At 40.6% G+C, this 19,337-nt stretch overlaps 1 protein-coding gene across 1 annotated transcript; it reads left to right on the plus strand.

The window, feature by feature from the left end:
- Positions 1-8,574: 8,574 nt before the first annotated feature.
- RB195_014970 (uncharacterized protein) lies at positions 8,575-18,191 on the plus strand (the record flags this gene model as incomplete). Its single annotated transcript, XM_064205465.1, has 11 exons — positions 8,575-8,683; positions 9,391-9,506; positions 9,632-9,735; positions 14,129-14,261; positions 14,352-14,437; positions 14,491-14,588; positions 16,903-16,982; positions 17,045-17,122; positions 17,278-17,384; positions 17,437-17,489; positions 18,058-18,191. 11 exons carry the CDS (start codon positions 8,575-8,577, stop codon positions 18,189-18,191), a joined length of 1,098 nt encoding a protein of 365 aa, XP_064061346.1.
- Between the last annotated feature and the right edge of the window lie 1,146 nt (positions 18,192-19,337).

The raw sequence follows: 19,337 nt of genomic DNA on the forward strand, positions 1-19,337 counted from the left end.
TGTCTTTAAAGCGCATCACGTGCCCGGCCCACCTTGTTTTACTTTCTTTGGCGAACAGACAATGAAGGAATAAAAAAAAACAAAAAAGTCCATTCCAAAAATGCATTCCACAGAAAAATGCACAAAATGTAAATGAGCATGTCTTGAATTTCAAAGCATTCCTTCTTACGCTGATCACATGTTGCAAAGGATTAGCTGCAAAGTTAGAACAAGCCTTTGGTCTCGCTTCAATGTTGGGTTCTTTTAGGTAGATTTTGAGACGTAGTCTCTAAGAATAGCAGAGAAGACGATAACAGCCCTGTAGAGCCAAGAATCAGGTGCTTCAGAAGAGCAAGAATAACCAGCTTCCACAACGACGCAACTTTTTACACAAGGAGACTCACGAAGTAAAACTGTACGAGGTAATTACAATTACTTTTCTTTCAAATATTACCATCAAGTTGCTTTACGTGTCATGTGCTTGTAAAGGTTTGGTTTTTTTTTTAAATCTCACATGTTTGAGTGCAACTGATTCATCTGATTTTTAGATTTGTGAAGGGCGTTTCGCGTTTTCGATGGGAAGTTTGGAAGCTCTACCTTGAAATTAAAAAACATAAAGTACGGGAAAAATGATCTTTGGGAATAAAAGGAACCATCATTTTCCTGAACGCTGCGCAAAGATGATGGTGATTTCAACCAATTCACCAGAATTCGTTTCATCTTTCACTTCACCCTTCGAAGCCCTTCCAGAAACACTCTTATCGTTACTATGGCAAGTGCTTGTCTATGTTTAACAGATGTTTTTCTCAACTGCTAATCCAAATTCAAACTCACATATCGATTTGCTAACTCCGATGAATGGGAGCCGGCAGATCAATAGTCGCTTGCGACTACGACATCGAAGACTACCTCTGTTGGTCTCAGACGACCTCTATCTGTAAAAACCGGCTTCTTTAGCCAATTCGATCAACTATCACCCCGTATCAACTTGTGCACATTGCTATAGTCTCTTCAACTTGTTCCAAGTATTTGTGTTGCCGCTCTCTAGAGACCTGTTACATTCTTGTGATGATTTCTACACTTCGTGCATTTTTGCGGGATAGAATATTAATCCTAAGAAAACACACAGACACTTCTTGGAAGAACTACTTAAGGAAACGTTTCATTGACTGGGTACTCTGAATGACGAAAGAGTACCAATTTTTCGCGATCAGCACCTCATTTCCGACCAGATTTTTGGAAATAAAAATAATCAAGCATAATCATTTCGAGTTCTCTAGCAAGTTGTTCCTTGCGTTTCGACTCCCATGCTATGCCAATGAGATGATATTTCATTATACGGTCTGCGTTTGGATATTGTTTCGCTCGCATTTCAAGCAGCTTTATTCTTGGACAGGTTCCAGAGGGGTTTTGCTTGATTAAATCTGACAGTTAGATGGTTCCGGTTTGTTGTAATGAACTTTTACGAAATGTCAGTATCACGTCACATATCACCATCCACTTTTTATGTGTTTAGATCCACTTCCCAACATCTGCTGCTTTTTAGCCATTGCCTTTATTTGCAATTTTCGCTCATTGGGAAGGATTTTAATGACTATCTTGAGTTTGCGGAAGAAATATAGGAAGTGGTGCTAAAGAAGGTGTAGAAATCCTAGTGGAACTTTGCACTTAGTGCGGGGAATGAAGAAACGGTTCTGGTTCAGATTTGGAAGATCTACATAATTTAGAAGCACCTTCTTCAAGAAAATAACCAGAAGTGGTACGGTTACAGAAATTGCCATGTGCATGGATAGTTTCTCAGTGTTGTGAATTCTTCTGAATTTCCTAGATGAGAACAGTTGGCTGTAGACCTATCTCGTCGCTAATTTGATGGATCTTCATAGATTTTGGAATTTTTTTTATAAGAATCTCCTTTTCCGTGACACTCTATTACATCCTAGTTTATAAACCATCGCAAAAACTTGCGTAGTTTGTCAAAGTGAGATCTTCGACGAGGCTTATCACTTCGAAAACTTGTTGAACAACTTCCACGGTTCCCGTGCAAAGGTTCAGGAGAGTTATCTCTCATCATTTCATTTCATCATCTACTTCACGCAAAGTTATGAGACTTCCCGATGTTTATCCTCACCACACCTCCTTGTGATTCAACACTTTTGGAGGAAGATCACCTCGACCTCCTCGATCTTCTTACTTCTTCGACTAACTCTCTTTACAACTGTTTTGTATGGTTCACTGCTGAATGCACACATGATTTCTTGTAAGGGCTAGCATCAACCCACGCTTGAACAACATGTTGCCTGGCTTCTTTGATTTACCATGCAAATCACTGGATGAATCTCACAAAGTGTTTGAAACCTCGTAGTTGTTCTGTCGATGATTTACGGTACCTGTTTGCTAGAAATCTATAAGTGGTCAGAACAGTTTGACTTGCCTCCTTTAGTTGGAAAAGAAGTGGCAACTGGAATACGCCGTTCTTTACTTTTTCTTTACAAAAAAACAATGGTAAATTGAAACTATGACACAAACAGCTCACTGTAATTCACCTAATGATGGTACTCTTTCTCTGTTCGCCTGAAAAATTCAAATATTTATCCCTTGAAATATGGTGGAGTTCTCACGAAACTTGTTTAAAATATCTTTGAAATTTCGACGACGGTCTCCCTACCTATAAAGTTATCTATTGCAGTTGTATTCAGCCCGATTCACTATTAGTTCCTCCTCTTCTTTCGGAATTCTGCGTCAGTCCATTGGCGTTTCGCTTCAGTCTTTTTTTAAAGGTTTCAAGAGTGCACACTGTTACAAATGTGTGGGGTACATAGCCGCTGCATCACTCAGCAGCAGTTCCTCTCAATCTTCCTCATTGCGCTCTACCACAAATATTACAGAAACGCTTGTAGAAGCACAGCGCTCAGCTACAGTAGACTGACGCAGAATTGGAAGGATAGAATGGATTCCAAAAGTGCTTTATAATATTCCACCTACATCTACAAATGGATATCCCTGATTCTTTGCCATGATTTACTTCAGCAAACTCGAGCAAGTCACAATAATTAACGAAAACCAAAATTTCTTTTCGCTTTAGTAGAAGTATCGAACTCAAGCTCAAAACTAGCCCTGTGCGATGCAGGAGGCGGTGGCCATCAGGGGCTTGGTATGCCTTGGGTCAGCTCAGTCACCCTTTAACAAGACTCGTCGTTCTTTGGAGTCGTACAATTTGCACGAAATCATATTCGTTGGACGAAATATTTAAGCTATATGTTATTTCAGATTCCAAAAGCACCAACTTATTTCTTTTTTAGTTTTCAAACAAAAGTGAGACACTCTTCGGGATACCGGGAAAAAGGTGATAATTCGATCTACAATCTAGCGATCAAAATTGATTCATGGAATCTATATTATTTTCTTTAAGGCTGACATATTCAGATTTTTCGGTTCGTTTTCCGTTTTTGCGCTTTCCACGTTAGAGTGTGCCGGTAATTGCTTCTCCTTTAAAAAAAATGCATCCAACGAGAGCAGTTTCACGACTCGCCTGTTAAAAAACTAAATGAATCGTAAATAACGGATGTGAAAGCTGTAGCTACGTGGTAGCGAGACCCACTTCAGTTAGTTTTTACTCAGATAATCGGTGTTTATCAGGCTAAACATTACGACATCGTTGATGTAATGCAATGCGATACGGGACGATACGGTCTCGCCAACAGTTGCTTGTTTTTCTAGTGAGATTTGTAAACATATTGCTTTCGAGAAACAGGTCGACATAATAAGTTGACTCATATTTTAGATGCAATTAGCATTGCAACAAAAAGACTTGTGCATACTTTTTGCTTGAAAGACAAGCCTCTGGTCTGTTCTTCATTTCTTTGCAATCTCTTGGTGGTACAAACACACACAAATTTCTGACCACTACTGGATTAGGTGCTTCAACGGGAAAGCTTTAAATAATAGGAAATAAACCAATATAGTAAGTATGTAATGAGAGACTTACTTTTCTTTCTTTACTAAAACTTCTCTAGTTCTAAATTAGGAAGAATGAAAGAAACTTGCCGAATACCTGATTGGTCGAAAATTGCAGTCTAAAGGCATCACTCCACGAATCTGAGGTGGTACGGATTTCAGGTGAATTATTCGTATACGAGGTGGGAGACTATGGAGAGGGGGGTGATACCGTTCGTTTCTTCCTAATTGCCGTAAAAAACGGCCCGGAAGATACGGCTTCAGGCACTGAAGAAAATACTTCTGGCGCACTATTTTCTACAGGGAGTTCGACTGGAGCGTGCCAGCCTTGTGTGGCGCCGCATCTTCCGGGCTGTTTTTTACGGCAATTAGGAAGAAATTGACGGAATCACCCCCTCTCCATAGTCTCCCATTCCGTATACGAATACTCCACCTGAAATCCGTACCACCTAAGATTCGTGGAGTGATGCCTTTAAGGAAAAGTTGAGATTTCCTGCAGTAAAACTACATAGCCGGACACTATTGGAAATTGTTACTGTTAGAAGAGCAAGGTGTCTAATATGAGATATTTAATATGTCCAAATTATTTAATATTTGAATAAAGTAAGAAACAGGTTTTCATCTCAAGACAAATTAATCCTACAAAATCGGAAGTCCGTCTCAAAGAACCCACACGAAGCAACTCCTTCCAAACAATGCCTGAAAAATAGGAGATGACCGATCTTTTGGAGAACTGATTATATTCGAAAGTCGGGAATGTGTAGCACTCAAAACCGATAATTAAAGAGTAACGGACAGGCAGCAGGTGTCTCCGTTGCACTACTGTAATATGGTGGATATAGTTCATTGCAAGGACAGCCTAGTGACGGAAAACAGTCAAGAACTAAGTTAAGTTAAGAACTGAGTCAGAATCACGATCCGTCAAGGGACTCTATTGAGAGAGTCAACAGTAGTAGTTACCGCTCAAAGCTTCTCTTCAACGTCTACAGGAAAGAACGGTCAGAATCCAATTCGGTGCAGGAAGCAGGCCACATTCTGCAGTTTACGAAGTGTGTCTCGTACCGAATATTGGTTGGTGCAAAAACAGTGGCTGTTTTCATGTGTAAGTATCTTCGTGAAGTGTTATTTGAATAAAATCTTTCACAAATGTGGTCATGACACATATCATTTGAAATGTTTGTTTACTCGATCAGTAGATGTCAAAGTTTTTATGTCTGAAATAGCGTCATATTTGTAGATGTTGTCAAGTCAATGTTGTTGAGAAATTCGCCGAACCCACCTATCGAGCTTCTTTACGTTTCTAATTTTCTTAAGATGGCGAACAACGGTTGAGTGGTCCACGTCGAGCAATTCAGCTACTTCTAGCGTTGTTTTACTCGTGTTAGCTTCAAATATTAGCCCCAATTGATTATTGTCAACTTGTGACCTTCGGCCGTGACCTGCGGCACCTTCGCGATAGAAATCGCTGTTGTGAAACTTTGGAACCATCTTCGCGCAGTGCATTCAGAAGCTGTATCATCACCGCTTTCATCGTACACCGGGTTTCTTCCTCGGTATTATGCTCAAGTTTGAACTCCTGCAGTGAAATAAGGTGAACTTCTCGTTCTGACAACATCTACAACTATGAGGCTATCTCTGATATAAAAGAAACAGTAAAAAAAACACCAATATCATTCGATCGAGTTAAAAAAAAACCTTTCAGATGATATATATATATATATATATATATACATCATAACCACATTTGTAAAAGAGTTTATTTGAATAAAACTTTACGAACCTAATCATACATGAAAACTACCACCGTTTTCGTACCAACTATTCTTGGTGAAACAAACCTAGCGCTTTCTTCACTCCACCGTATCCTCGCAGAAGTCGTTCGATAAAAATCAAAGAAGAATGCGTATCTGCGTTTTTTTTTTCTAGAATCTACTTTAGCAGTAAACAGCATCTATGTGTTCTTGTTTTGCCAACGAGATTTTGACGAAACTTCATTTATGGCCAAACTTTTCCTCGTCTTTGTAAAAGACCTGCAAATGGTTCGAGGTTTTCGATGTTATGCATGTCCCTTCAAACTGCTCCTCTATTTTTGCCACGCGTCGATGTCGTTGTAGTACACCACGCAAGAACTCCAAACAGGAAAACAAACTGTCCAATCTCACCTACTAGCGGGGCTAGTGAACCATTGTGTTTTTACAGATTGTCACCAATCAGATCTCATTTGCCTTAGGTGACAATCTGTAAGAAGGCGGTGGTTCAGTAGCCCCGCTAGTCGCTAAGACTGGTCACTTAATTTTCCTGTTTCCAGTTCTTATGTGGTGCACTTAAACCGACATCAAGGCCTGACAAAGTTAGAAGAGGAGTTTTACAGGCTATGCACGGCATCAAAAACCTCGAATCGTTTTCAGATAATTCATAAAGATGAGGTTGTCGAAACGTCTGGACAGGAATAAAGTTCAATCAAACCTCGTTGGCAGAACAAGAAAAGGTTGAGGAAAACGTAGGTCCAGTTCACCACGGGGAAGTTTCAGGAAGAGAGGGCTTGGAGATTATTTTAGCAGTATATTTCAAGAGTCTTTGCTAAAGTTGTTCCACAGAACTCGATTTTGCGGAACGATTGATGCCAAAACCCAATTTCAAGGAAGAAAATAATGGCAATTTTTTTAAAGAAAAAGTGTGAAAAAAACGCGAGTCGGGACTTCTCGTCTTTTGACGAACAATTCCCGTAGTCGCTGCGAGGATAGGAGATAAGTTGTTGAGTTGATTGGTCACAATGGGATATGTGAATATCGTGAATTGACTTCATCGTGATCGTTTGAGGTTCATGAGTGCCTTCACAGTGACTAGCCAAAGCTAACGGATATACCAACCAACTGTTTTCGTCCTCCTGGACAAGTCTGGTACAAACTTTTCGAGCGCGGACGTAGCCGCGGCCGTATTTCTTACGACTGTGCTACACAGCTCCACAGCTGTAAGGTTCAGAAGAGCAACCGCTGTTGCTATAAATGAAACCATTGTTCCTGAAGCTCGTGTATTCACAAACTTCTAAGTAGTTGCCTATTGTTCTACTTATCATTACGGTCGATCTTTTAATCTTCACAGATTAGCTTGTTTAGTTTTTCATCGATAGAGCAGGATACGGGGGAAGTCAGAACACGACTCCGCCTTCTTGAAGAGACCGCAGATATTAGGCCAGAAATTTGCGTCTTAGTGAGTGGGAGAATTTCTATCATCCCAGAGTTACTTCTCCAAAAGTTTTTTCTTACCTGTCCATCTTCATTTTTTGATCTTCTAGATGGAAGTGCCTTTCTTTGTCAATCCGTCGCTAGGATCATTATGACGTCGCTGACAAGCTTGGAAAATTATCGCTAAGTTAGGAACGCCATCTAAGCAAGGCGTAGTCGCTGCTCAAAAAATCTCCAAAGAGAACAATGTTAATAATTCCTGCTAATAAATGTAGCTACTGCCTTGAACACAAGAAAATATGAGTACGAAAAAGTAAAATAAAGACAGTAACAGTACAGTTTGGTAATGAATAAAAATACTGTGTGATAATATAAGTCGGATGGTGTAAGTACGAGGGCTAAGTTCTGCCGCCAGTGTGGCAATAAATGTGCTGCTAATATCGCAAACCCTCTTCCTAAAGCTGCGAAAAAGCCAGTAAAAATTTTGCACACTTCGTTATATTCAGTAGATTTATCTTCTTCCGACATGACATTAATCATAAGAAGCAAAAAACTCAGTGTGTTTGCGTAGTACTATACCATCTAAAAATAAAATCATCCCATATTTGATCAATTGTCAATTTTTTTTCTGTGAACAACAAATTAATCAAAACAAGTTTTAGGCCCTCAGACAGTTGAATGGTGAAGTCGATGGGGTTTTCTTTACTGCGCATCTATTGTCAAATTTAAGGCACACAGAAACCACAAAAACTTCTCAAGATTCTGATGACAAGAACATCAATACAGTCTTAGTGCAATGAAATGATCGAGAAATGAACAACGACACAGAATTTTAGATGCGAAAAATTTAGCACATATTGTATCCGTATCAAAAATGTATCAAAAAAAATATATGTATCAAAAATTGTCTTTCATAAATAATGCAAACATTATTCTTTCCAAATTAAGCCATTGTGAAAAATCATCGCAAAACCACTGTGAATCCTAGGTATACTCTCTCGCACTTTCTACGCTCCTCTTCCATCTTCCTGGCGTGCTTTCAACGCCTCTGTTTCGAAGTTCACTTGTTGCTGGTCGAAAATATTCCTCCACCGTTGTTTAGAAAACAACATTATTTGTTGGATGACCCATTACAACAAATATTTCACAGTATTCCTGTTTGACTCTTTTGTACAGAATTTAGTCTTCGCTTCAATTACCTCTTTCAATCCTACCACAAGGCAAAATTTATGAACAACATAGGGACAATGTGTAATATTTGAAATGAACAATAACTAATGAACATGATTTCTTGCTTTCTGCTTCTTTAAACAGTTGGACTAACTTTACACATACGCAGTATTATATTACACATACTTATCAATCTCTTAGAATAACCAACTTTTCGTCCTCCGCGTTCATTTCTTCAGCTAATGGACGAGTTCTTCGTCTACCAGATACTTCGTCAACTTTTCAGATGAGTCATCGGCGTCGGAATGTTTCGCTAATATTCCGTGCCTTGCTAGTCATTGCTACATTCTCGCATGGAATTGGAACATTTATCCCCTATTTTATTGGACCAAGATGTAAGTTTTCAAAGGGAGTCTATCACGAAACTGTCGTTGCGGGGTCTCTGAGGGCAAACATAGAGTTCGAGGTTGGATAACGAGCATGTATGTGGACCTCCTCCAATATCCCTAATCATCCTAAGAAAAATGGCGTGAAAAAGCGTTTGTTAGTACGATCACGGATGCAGCGCACGGCACGTGAAAATGCACTACTTTTGTGCACTTGTGCACGCGCTGCATCCGTGATCGAGCAGTCGAAGACTAACGAGGTCTATTTGGACAAAAACCTACGCATCGTCAGTTTCGTAATACGCTGCTTTTGAGCGGAACGACTTCTCTGTCTTGAAGGTAGTTGCTTTTCAAGGTAACAAAACGATCGTCACGTTGTATACGCATACTTGCATGGCTATAGTGGAAATAACTGTTGCTAGCATGTTATGAGTATAAAACAAGTAACAGCGCTCCGCAGAAATCAGAATTGACTGAAAATTTGACGCTTCTGCTTGTAAACAAGGTGGATCAAAATTCCTGGGAACCTTTTGAAGCTCGCCATCACGCAAGAGCTCTGTGCGGAAAACCTGCCTCTTTTTGAGTGATGGAGGTACGAACACTAGCTGAAAATTCTTCGTTAGATGCCTTTGAACGACGCAATTGGTGTTCTATGCGTCCCATAGTTTTCACAAAAGAACAGGTGGAATAAAGAAGGATAATAATTTTCTTCTTAGTCAGAGATGCATCTTTTGTTACTGATGAGATGAACGACGAACTATCAGAAATATGCGGACGATCGAGAAAATCCAACGAACGAGGGTATCCATGGGCTGTTTCAATTATGCTTAAGGTGTGTATTAAAATCCTGAGAAAATCTAGGAACTTATTTTCAATTAAATGAATATCGTCTGAGAGATCGGTGTCCTTTCTTTTCTTTTGAGATTCATTGCTATTGTAACACTGGTTTCACTGCAGAACGGTGTAAATCGACTAGGAGGTTCGATCATTTCGCCTTACCACATTCTCACTGTTGCTCATGGATTTATGTCATTTCATGGCGGTGACGAAACACCTTGTATGTAAGTGCATTGTGTTGAATTATTGAATTTTTCATTCTTATTTGAGAAGATGCGTCCATCACATGCTGTGTTGTTTATTTTGGGTTCAAAGGTAAATGATTGCTCATTATCCTAAGCTTTACTAAAGAAAATATAACAGGCTCCTTGCGTTGTTAAGTTATGTGTTATTAAGTGTTATCACAGTCTGAACGAGTGCACATTTGTTACCCCAAAGCTAACGATTTCATGAGGTTGAAGGAAGCGCATCCTGAAACTCATGATGTTGTGAAGTATGTTAAGGCAAATATTTGTTTTGGGTTGTAGATGTGACCGTCGCCCCCTCAATTCCCCCTTATCGCCCTAAAAAAACGGAATCGCTTCATTTCCTACGAGGTGCGTTGGAGGCAAACCACTCTTGTGCACGCTTCGGTTCCTTATTCATTGGCGTCGAATAGTCTGGAGAGGAGAACTCACTGATTCTCGACCGCTCGCTTGTAGACGCGACACAAGGTAGTTTTATGGACCTCGTAGGAGTAAACGCAGATTCCTATGCCGTTTTTAGGACGATCAGTGGAAATTGAGCAAGGCCGCACTCCACTCGAAATCTGTACTCCACGCTATAATTATATATATATATATATATATAGTTATTTATTTATTTATTTACTCGTCTATCTCTTTACAGCAACATCGTCAGTTTCGTGATACGCTGCCATTAACTCTTTAAGATCCACTATTCACTAAATCTTTTAGTTACTAAGGTTTTAACATTCTTTCTCTTTTTTTGTTTAAAATAATTTCTTACTAATTTCCTTCATTCGTTCAAAAACTTCCACTTGATCGCAAACTCTCCAACGAACTATGGAAATGGTAGAAACCCATGTTCATCATCTGTTCTCTGATCACGCACCATAGTGTACGGCAAATTACGAAAGAGCAAATTGTGTTCTCAGTGTTGTCAGCATGCCCTAAAAAAAGTTCGCACAGCAGACCAAACATGCGAGCGACTGTGACCTATTTCCTGGATCAGTTGACAATGTTGCAGACCCACAGTGTGACCAAAATTAATGACCTTTTGTAGAAAGAAAAATATATCTGCGGCAGATCTCGCACCATTTCAACAATTGCCCAGCAATTAGGGAATTTCGCAGCCTGTGGCCTCGGAAGACAAGTACACTCAATGGGACGATCTGGGACAAAGTCAAAACACTAAAAAAAGAGAATTTAAAGGCACAATACAAAACTAATGATATTAGGAACTCTCTCGGATAAAATAGGGCTAGGGATGTAGATAGCAGATATGTGCGTGAGAACACCCATTTTCTTCTGATTCCCCAGAGAAACGGCGTAGTATAACGACTCTGTCGACCAAATCCTCAAATTCCTATGAGGTACCTAGCTACGTGTAACGCATGCGAACATGGGTACGCGCGGCGAGTGGATAACAGATGGACCGCTGAGGCTGACTCTTCCATTCCCATAGGCAATCAAAGGGAACTGTCCGTGAGGGTGCTTACATTCGTGATCTGCACCCGCTACCCTATCTGACATGCTGTCTTTAGATATAGCCGGAGAGGGGATAAACGACATGAAACTCGGTGCAGTTGCGTAAGCGGCTGCACTCGAAGCGATGCGTTGGAGCTACCAGGTGAAGGCTCGTACTGCACTGACTAGCGGACCTAGCGGGTCCCACTTGGCTCAAAGCTACCTCACCGCTTCGAACGCAACCGTTTCCGCAACTGCATCAGGCTTCAGCTCGTCTTGACCTGACTACATGTGTTTCCGCTGTATGATGAATTTATTCGTGGACAGTTTGTTTGATGGCACTATATCCAGTTCAGATCTACTTATTCGCTGGAGCATGTCTATCCAGCTGTTTAAGTCTTACTGGATACTAGCCCAACATATTAATCTCACCGTATGCATTGTATACTGTCAAGCCAAAATGAAATGAATAGGATACGATGATGTTCGTCGACAGCGGTCAAGAAATTTGGGTTATGTCAGCCGATTGCATTACTGCGTTCATTACATGATCACATTTTTGTGAAGTCAGAGAGCCTTCCCAATACCCCATTCATCTCTTCCAAGGACATCTCACAACCAGTAATGTGGAACAATGTACCGAAATGCAAACAATCACCACGTGATCTGAAGTGTGGTCATGTTTGACTTTCAAAAATGTTTGAACAAATGAAAATTTGCTATCTCAAATGCGCCTTACTTTTTATTAGTTTAACGCTGCAAGCTACACGAAACAATCATTGGAAATTGTTTATATGTACATCTGGGCACATGATTTTTCTTCTGCAAGTCGGTGAAATATGAATATAAATATAAATATATATAGAAAGGATAAAGTCGCTGGCGTATTAATCCACTTGGGATGCGCCAACGCGTTTTACTGGAATTCGTAATCGTTGGGGTTTTGGAACGCGTGTTGGCCTATACAATGACTTGCGGGGGCCAGCCGATCATCAAGTCAGTGTTTTTATCTTCCCAAACAAGTCTGGCACTAATTTGTCGACCCCTGAGGGATGAGAGGCTTGGCTTGCACTAGGGCGGTTTCGAACCCTCGACCGTGTGGCTACAACGGACCCTTAGCCGACTGCGCCACACCCGCCCTATTAATATTTATATATAGGGTGGGAAATAATGATCTCCCACGTTTTAAAGCGTTAGCAAGAATGAAAATTACATCTACATAGGGAGAAATTGATTATATTTTTGAAAAGTACCGGAAATATCATCTTAGATACTGAGTTTTAAAATTCCTCCGCCACGCATAAGAATAGTTTGGCAATTTCTGGATAAAAGATGAGGATAATGTTTCTGGCATCAATCAGTCCGCTTGGGATGCACCACCACGTTCGCTTCAATTCAGAATCGCTTGAGGTTAACAAACGTGTAACTGACCTACAGAATGATTTGCGGGGGCTAGCCGATGTATCAAGTCTGTGTTCTTATCCTCCCAGACAAGTTTGGTGCCAATTTATCGACCCCGGAGGGAGGGCGGATTCGAACATCCAATTGATCGTGCTGACAAGTGAACTCTTCCCAACTGCGCCACACCCGCCCTAGTTATGCTTCATTCGACACATGATGAGTAGTGAAAATAGCATAGGCTAACCAACTGAATTACCCTAACCCTCCATCATAACTATAGCCCAATAGTGAATCCTACAAATGTAGGAGATCATCATGCACCACCCTCTGCTTGCAGTGGCTCTGGTTATACTAAAACAATCAGACATTTGAGTATGTATGAGCTGAATATCTTGCGCAGCTTTATACCGGAAGTTATCCATGTATCGCGGAGGTGCTGCTGTCCAGAACACTTCCAAAGCTGAACCTAAATAGTTCAAATGCCTAGAGGGAACGTGGAATCTCTGCTGACAACTTCCTGTCGATACGCTGAGCTGTCGGTCTTGTCGACTTGGGAGCACTCGGGTCGCTGGATGTCAATAGCCAGGCAGTTCATGCGAGACACTACGTCTCACATGCGGTGAAACAGTGGCGAACAGTGGCGAATGAATGCACCCCGTGCAGGCTCCTACTATAGATTGAGCAAGTTGGGCAAAGTTTTGTTCAAGAACTACTCGTTTTGACGAGGATGCGGGTATTTGCATCAGGTGCTAATCGATTAAGTCAAAATAAGTCGGTACACATAACTAATGCAGAAATGATAGCTAGTTGCTGCTCGTTTGAGAAGCTTTTTGATTCGAGATCTAGTGTTTTTCTTGACTGAGAGTGAATATGTGCTTATACTTTCACGCCCTCCATTACCCGATTTTTAGAATTAAAGAAGTTGGAACTAAAAAATCAGTTTAAAGAATCTCCTTAAAAAATCCTATTAAACTGAAGATACGCAACATTTTAGGCCTAAGAGTGGCTAGAATTGAAATAAAAAGTTTAGAAATGTGAAGAAGGAAGTTTGCTATTGGATAGAATCGGCAGCGGCAACATTGAGTTCGAGCTATGCATGTATTAAAATGACAAGAACCCATTTGTCATCAACAAGGATTTCTTTCTCTTTTTTTGTGAAAAGTTTCTTCCAGTAGCTTGAAGATTCCTCGTGCTCCTTTGACTGTCTGATACTGCATTTGTAGATCAAATTCTACATCGCTCCTACACTTCGCAGTAATACGCGCCTGCTGCTAGCGGCGTAAAGCCAATTACAACTTTCCCACTACCTTGATTGATTATCGAAATACTTATTCAGGACAAAATGAGCGTAAAAAACGTTTGAATCAACTCTCTAAGGATTCTGACGGCTGCCGAATTGTCAGACATATAGCAAAAATTTCACCTAAAAACCTAGCAGACACCCTAGTAGAAGAGATAGACCTTGTAGCAGCACTTTTGCAGAGTACTTCGTGCATTGACATGAAGCATTTCTTTTTCTCAAGTTAAGGATGACTATATATCGCTCTCTGGAAGAAATTCGATCGCGGAAGGTAGCCTACGGTGGAAAGTGCATCCGTGGAACAAGTGACTTCTTGCCAAACCACCCACGTTGCGTCAAACCAGATGTCACATTCAACAAGGTAACATTTATAAACACGAAATCGTACGATCACGTCCAGCATCCGCAGCACAATCCTATTTTTCTTCATCGGCACAAAGATTTATCACAGATAAGGAGTGTCCTGATCGACGAAACCTTCGTGATGGATGGATGTCATCGTGGACATGACTGGGCCATAATTGAATTAGAGTATAGGTGAGAACTTAACAGTCAACGCATTTTAAAAAAGAGACATTCTATGACCTCAGAATCGAGTTCTCGGAGAGGATAGTGCCTATATGCTTGCCACCTTTGCGTCCTTCGATTGACAAAGTGCTGACAATTGCCGGATGGGGGAGAAGCTACAGTAGGTCAACAAGCTTTGTACTTTTATGCAAGAGTTGAAATAATCGTGCTGCGGCACAATTAAACCTTGGAACGTAGTAAAGTGATCAGTTCATCAGTTTCGCTTAGTACTTTGGATCCTTGTTCAACCGATTACTTCTCCACATAAAATCCATTGGTGAGGGCTGGTACCGGAATATCCCCTCTGGTGCTGACTCCTAGGCGCGCTCTAACGTCATATAAACTAGAGCGGTTCCCGCGGCGTTTTCCACAATGATTAAGGTAAAACTATTCTGCATCCCGCAATTTGCATCCCTCTCTATAGATTCTCCCGCAAATTTCTTCATCACGTCAGATTCGCGGTATGCTACCCTTAAAAGGGTAAATATGCGAGAAAATCTTAAACTTGTTCCCCTTATTGTTGAGAAACTTGGGCGCAAGAAGATTTGCAGTATCGATATTATTTATTTCTCTATATACACGCTTCAGAGAGATTCCTGCTTGGATACGTCTGAGATTATATTTTGATAGCAACAGAAATAAGTAAATATTTGGTTTAGTCAGACTTACTTCCTTGAAATTCTTGGAACCGAGGTTCGATTCCGCCCTAATTCAAATCAAGCCCTTCATCCGTCCGGAGTCGATAGATTCGTAATAGACTTGTCTGAGAGGATAAAAACACTGACTTGACGCATCAGCCAGCCCCCGCAAGTCGTTGCATAGACCAGTTGCACGTTCGTAAACCTCGAACGATTCTGAATTGAGGTGAACGTGATGGCGCATCCCAAGCGGATTGATTAACGCCACACATTTCACCTTATCTCCTCCATCTTTTCAGAGTATCTTGATAACAATTCTTTTAGAAGTTTCTTTTTTTTTTTTTTTTTTTTGATCGGGTACTTCATCTCTACAACAGCTTTCTACTTTACCAAACGTTGATAGATTCTAGTAAGTGTACTTGAACTTTGTAATTAACAAAAACTTTTCGTCTTTGCAACCCAGGAAACGGCGTTGATAATTAGCTCTTGCACGTTCAGAGCAACTTTCTCCGTCTTACCCATATCTAAAACAAAGAAATTTGTTAACAGAAAGTATAGAACATGACAAAAGAAAGCAAAAAGAGAAAACAAAAGTATCGGAAGCAATAACGGGAGTGAGAAAGTACTGAACTTGTGTCTGCGCTGCTTCCTATACATCTCAAATTGCAGATTTTCTCTCTGCGGTTCCCGTTTTTTTTTAACGGAACTGAACTTAGTAGATCGTTTTCATCAATGTATACTAGATTTGACCAAAAACACCTGCTGAACTTTTTCCGCCACTGTAGATCGCATTTTCCTAGGCCAATAAACGCCTGATTTCATTTGGCAGGAGCATTGTCGTTGCAGGGAGGTTGCAGTTAGACTCTTATGCGCGGCCTCGACATCGGGTCATATTTACTGAAGACAATTTTCACATGCAGCAGACGCAGACAGCATTCTATTTGATTCGAATGCACTTGACTCTCATTGAGCTTGTGTGAATATCATCTGCACTTTAAAGACAGCATACCACGAATCTGAGGTGGTGCGGATTTCAGATGGAGTATCCGTAAACGGGGTCGTAGATTATGGAGAGGGAGGTAGTTCCGCTCATCTCTCCCTGCATCCCTGCAAGCAGCCGCCTCCAGAATGCTGTTTTGTACGGCGGCATCTATTGCAACGCTCCACCCCTTGTGCCTCTTCCGCCCTGCGATTCGTCGAAAAGCAACTCGGACTGCCCGATAGGCAGTAAGGGACGCCACGCGTGCAAGGGTGGCGCGCTGCAATAGAAGGCATCGTACAAAGCAGCATTCAGGGGCCGGCTGCTCGCAGTTATGCAGGGAGAGATGAGCGGAACCACCCCAGTCTCCATGATCTATGACCCCGTATACGGATACTCCACCTGGAATCCGTACCACCCCAGATTCGTGGTATGCTGCCTTTAAATGGTGACCAGAGTTTGACCTTGATTGTGAGCATTACCAACATTACGATAAGAAGTGCTCAATGGTGATCCGGATCGCAGCGGGAAGCATTATTCTTAAGCTCCTGAGCAAGTGTAGAAAGGTTAGACGGCTAAAAGAAATAAAGGTTCCGCCCCACAACCTATGGAAAAATCATATTTAAAATGACAAAACTTAACGACCTCAATGGTCAAATTAGTGGTTCAGAAGCGGAAAAAAGAAAATTTGGGGCCTCCACTACATTATAAGAAACTTTCTTTTTTAACAAAAAAAAAAACACTGGCTATGGAATGCACCAGACAAAACTGTAGCTTTCTGCTGTGGATAAAGCACTGTTACTAGCTCTTAATTTCAGTTTTCAATGAAAGCGGTCCTATGATACACGAGATTCCTATGATCATAGATTCAAAATGTGGAAGACCAGTGACGGACAAGGTTTCGCACTTTCTTCGATGTTCATCGAAGACTTGCCACTGATTTAATGGGAGCTATTTCAGCTTCCCTATGATGCACCAGATTATCTTTGTGCAACGTCGTTGAACACCAATGACTACTTCGCTCCAAGGACATGTCACGTTGGTTTATCGAATTAATTATTAGTTAATCTGATTAAATCACAATTAATCTGTTTGTTCTTTTCTGCAAGACACAACTATTCATTATTATTATTTATTATTTAGATATCACTTGACGTTATAGCAGTCCATATACATATTTGGAAGTATTCTAGGGCGATAGCGGGGCAGGAATGGAACAAATCGACGAACGTGGACGAAGTATTTTAATAGCTTTGACGTCGTTTGGAACAAAAGGATGTCCTTCAAATGAATTAGCAAGGTTGAAAACCATGTAGCATTTGAATTGCCGAGCGATTCTGTTTTCTTTTCAGATTTACACGAGTAAGTCACTACCTCCAACCGATCTGCACCTTCACAGGCATATGTTATTCTTATAATAAAAACGATTAGGAACATTAAGTGTAAATAGTTCATCTGAAGACTGTGGTCGAGATTATAGAGCATATCCTTAGCAATGCTCACTCCAATGCTACACGTTGTCGTGGGAACACAAATATGCACACGAATTTTAAGTTTAAGAAAACTTGAACACAACTAAAACTGGCTTGAAAACTGCAAATGAATACTGTCAATAGAGTTTGTGTATGCATATGCTTTCTTAGATTCATAGCTGTATAAATCAGCTTAGTCACCATCGCAAAAAGAAAAAGAAGGAAGCTTTGTGCTTTGCATTAGAATTTACATTTGCATTGGTACCACGAAAGACTAAAGTGAACACAAAGTCGATATTTGGAATGAGAGCTAACAAGTGTTTTTTTTCACAAATCTGTAGTATATTCTATCTAACAGATAGCTAGGTTCTCACCGGGAAAAACAGGATTGGTATATGCGTAATCTGAGCGTTTTTTATGCTTCAAACTCAAATTTGGACAATTACCCTTTATTGATACAAAGCAGAGGAATTACAAGCACAACTGTTATGGAACATTCAGGCGATAATCCAGTGCAGTATGCTGAAGCGAATAAGTATCATGAAGGAGTAACAGCAGAAATAAAGCAGAGTGTGAAATGGGCTAATAGAATGCTGCGAGCCTTGATCTGCGAGAACGCTTTGAATGAGGAATAAATACTTGTAGACGAGTTACATATGGTCCAAACTTCTTTGTCTGAACTCTCAATCTCATTCTCAACATCTCCCAATCTCAATATGCTCGAATACCTTTGCGCAGCAAACGTGCTAACTGCGCGAGAGTGCAACTCTCACAGATTGCTTGTTATTCGAATGCTCTGTCTGTGCATTCTCAAGCAAGAATGCACTAGATTTTGCTCTTTTATTTTGATGCTCTGTGATCACGTCCAGCTAAAGTCTGAACGTCCGGCTAAGGCCGAACTCCAGACTTTTTGTGCTGTTCACTTCGACCGCCTCCACTGATCAATATTGAAGATAGTGGCATTCTCGCTATAGTTAAACTTGTATTGTTTTAAAACCCCTTTCTTACTTTTTTCTTCAAAAATTTGAGCATTAATGGGAGAGTTTGTAGCAACCAAATGAGGCAGTACCACATTTAAAGAGTATCCGAACTTGATTTTACACATATGCTCCTTCAAAATCGCCACAATTTGAAAACATTATTCGAAGTATTTGTTTTCCTTCTCTTTCACAGCAACCATTACCAGAAAATGTGTGATGTGCCAACATGAAGTGACACGAGCGTGATCATCTGATACTGATAAAGATAAGGTTCTACGCAAGATCACGTAAATTGTCTGCAATTAAAGCATTAGCTATTTAAGAAGATTTAAGAAGCTGTTTGCGATTTCAATTCCAATTTCTGAAGAAACAGTCCAATGGTCTCTAATGATGGAGGAAACGTGATAGAAATAGACATATGGGGGACTAAATAGAGGTGAGATGCAACACATGTTTCGTCTCATTCCCTTTTTCACAAATTCACTTGGAGTGTTGTAGGGTACTATGGTCACGCCGCGCACCAATCCGACGCCGCCGTGGGATCCGTCTGGTTCTCTTTTTTTGGAATTTCACACAGAGAGACAGACACACACACTGACGGACGCATTATTATATACAAGGCATGCCCTTTGGCCACCTCAATAAACGTCTTCATTTAGGCTTTACATTCCATTTACGATTCAAAAAAAGTTCACTTTTATGAGCTACGTGCCGTCTGGTGTTCTCTAACATTGTCCAGACACCTGTACTTAAAAATACTGGAAAGTGTGCAGATCATGTCAACTTTGGGTGGCAGTCTGT

This window comes from Necator americanus, chromosome V (genome assembly GCF_031761385.1).
Source record: "Necator americanus strain Aroian chromosome V, whole genome shotgun sequence".
NCBI classification, from domain to species: domain Eukaryota; kingdom Metazoa; phylum Nematoda; class Chromadorea; order Rhabditida; family Ancylostomatidae; genus Necator; species Necator americanus.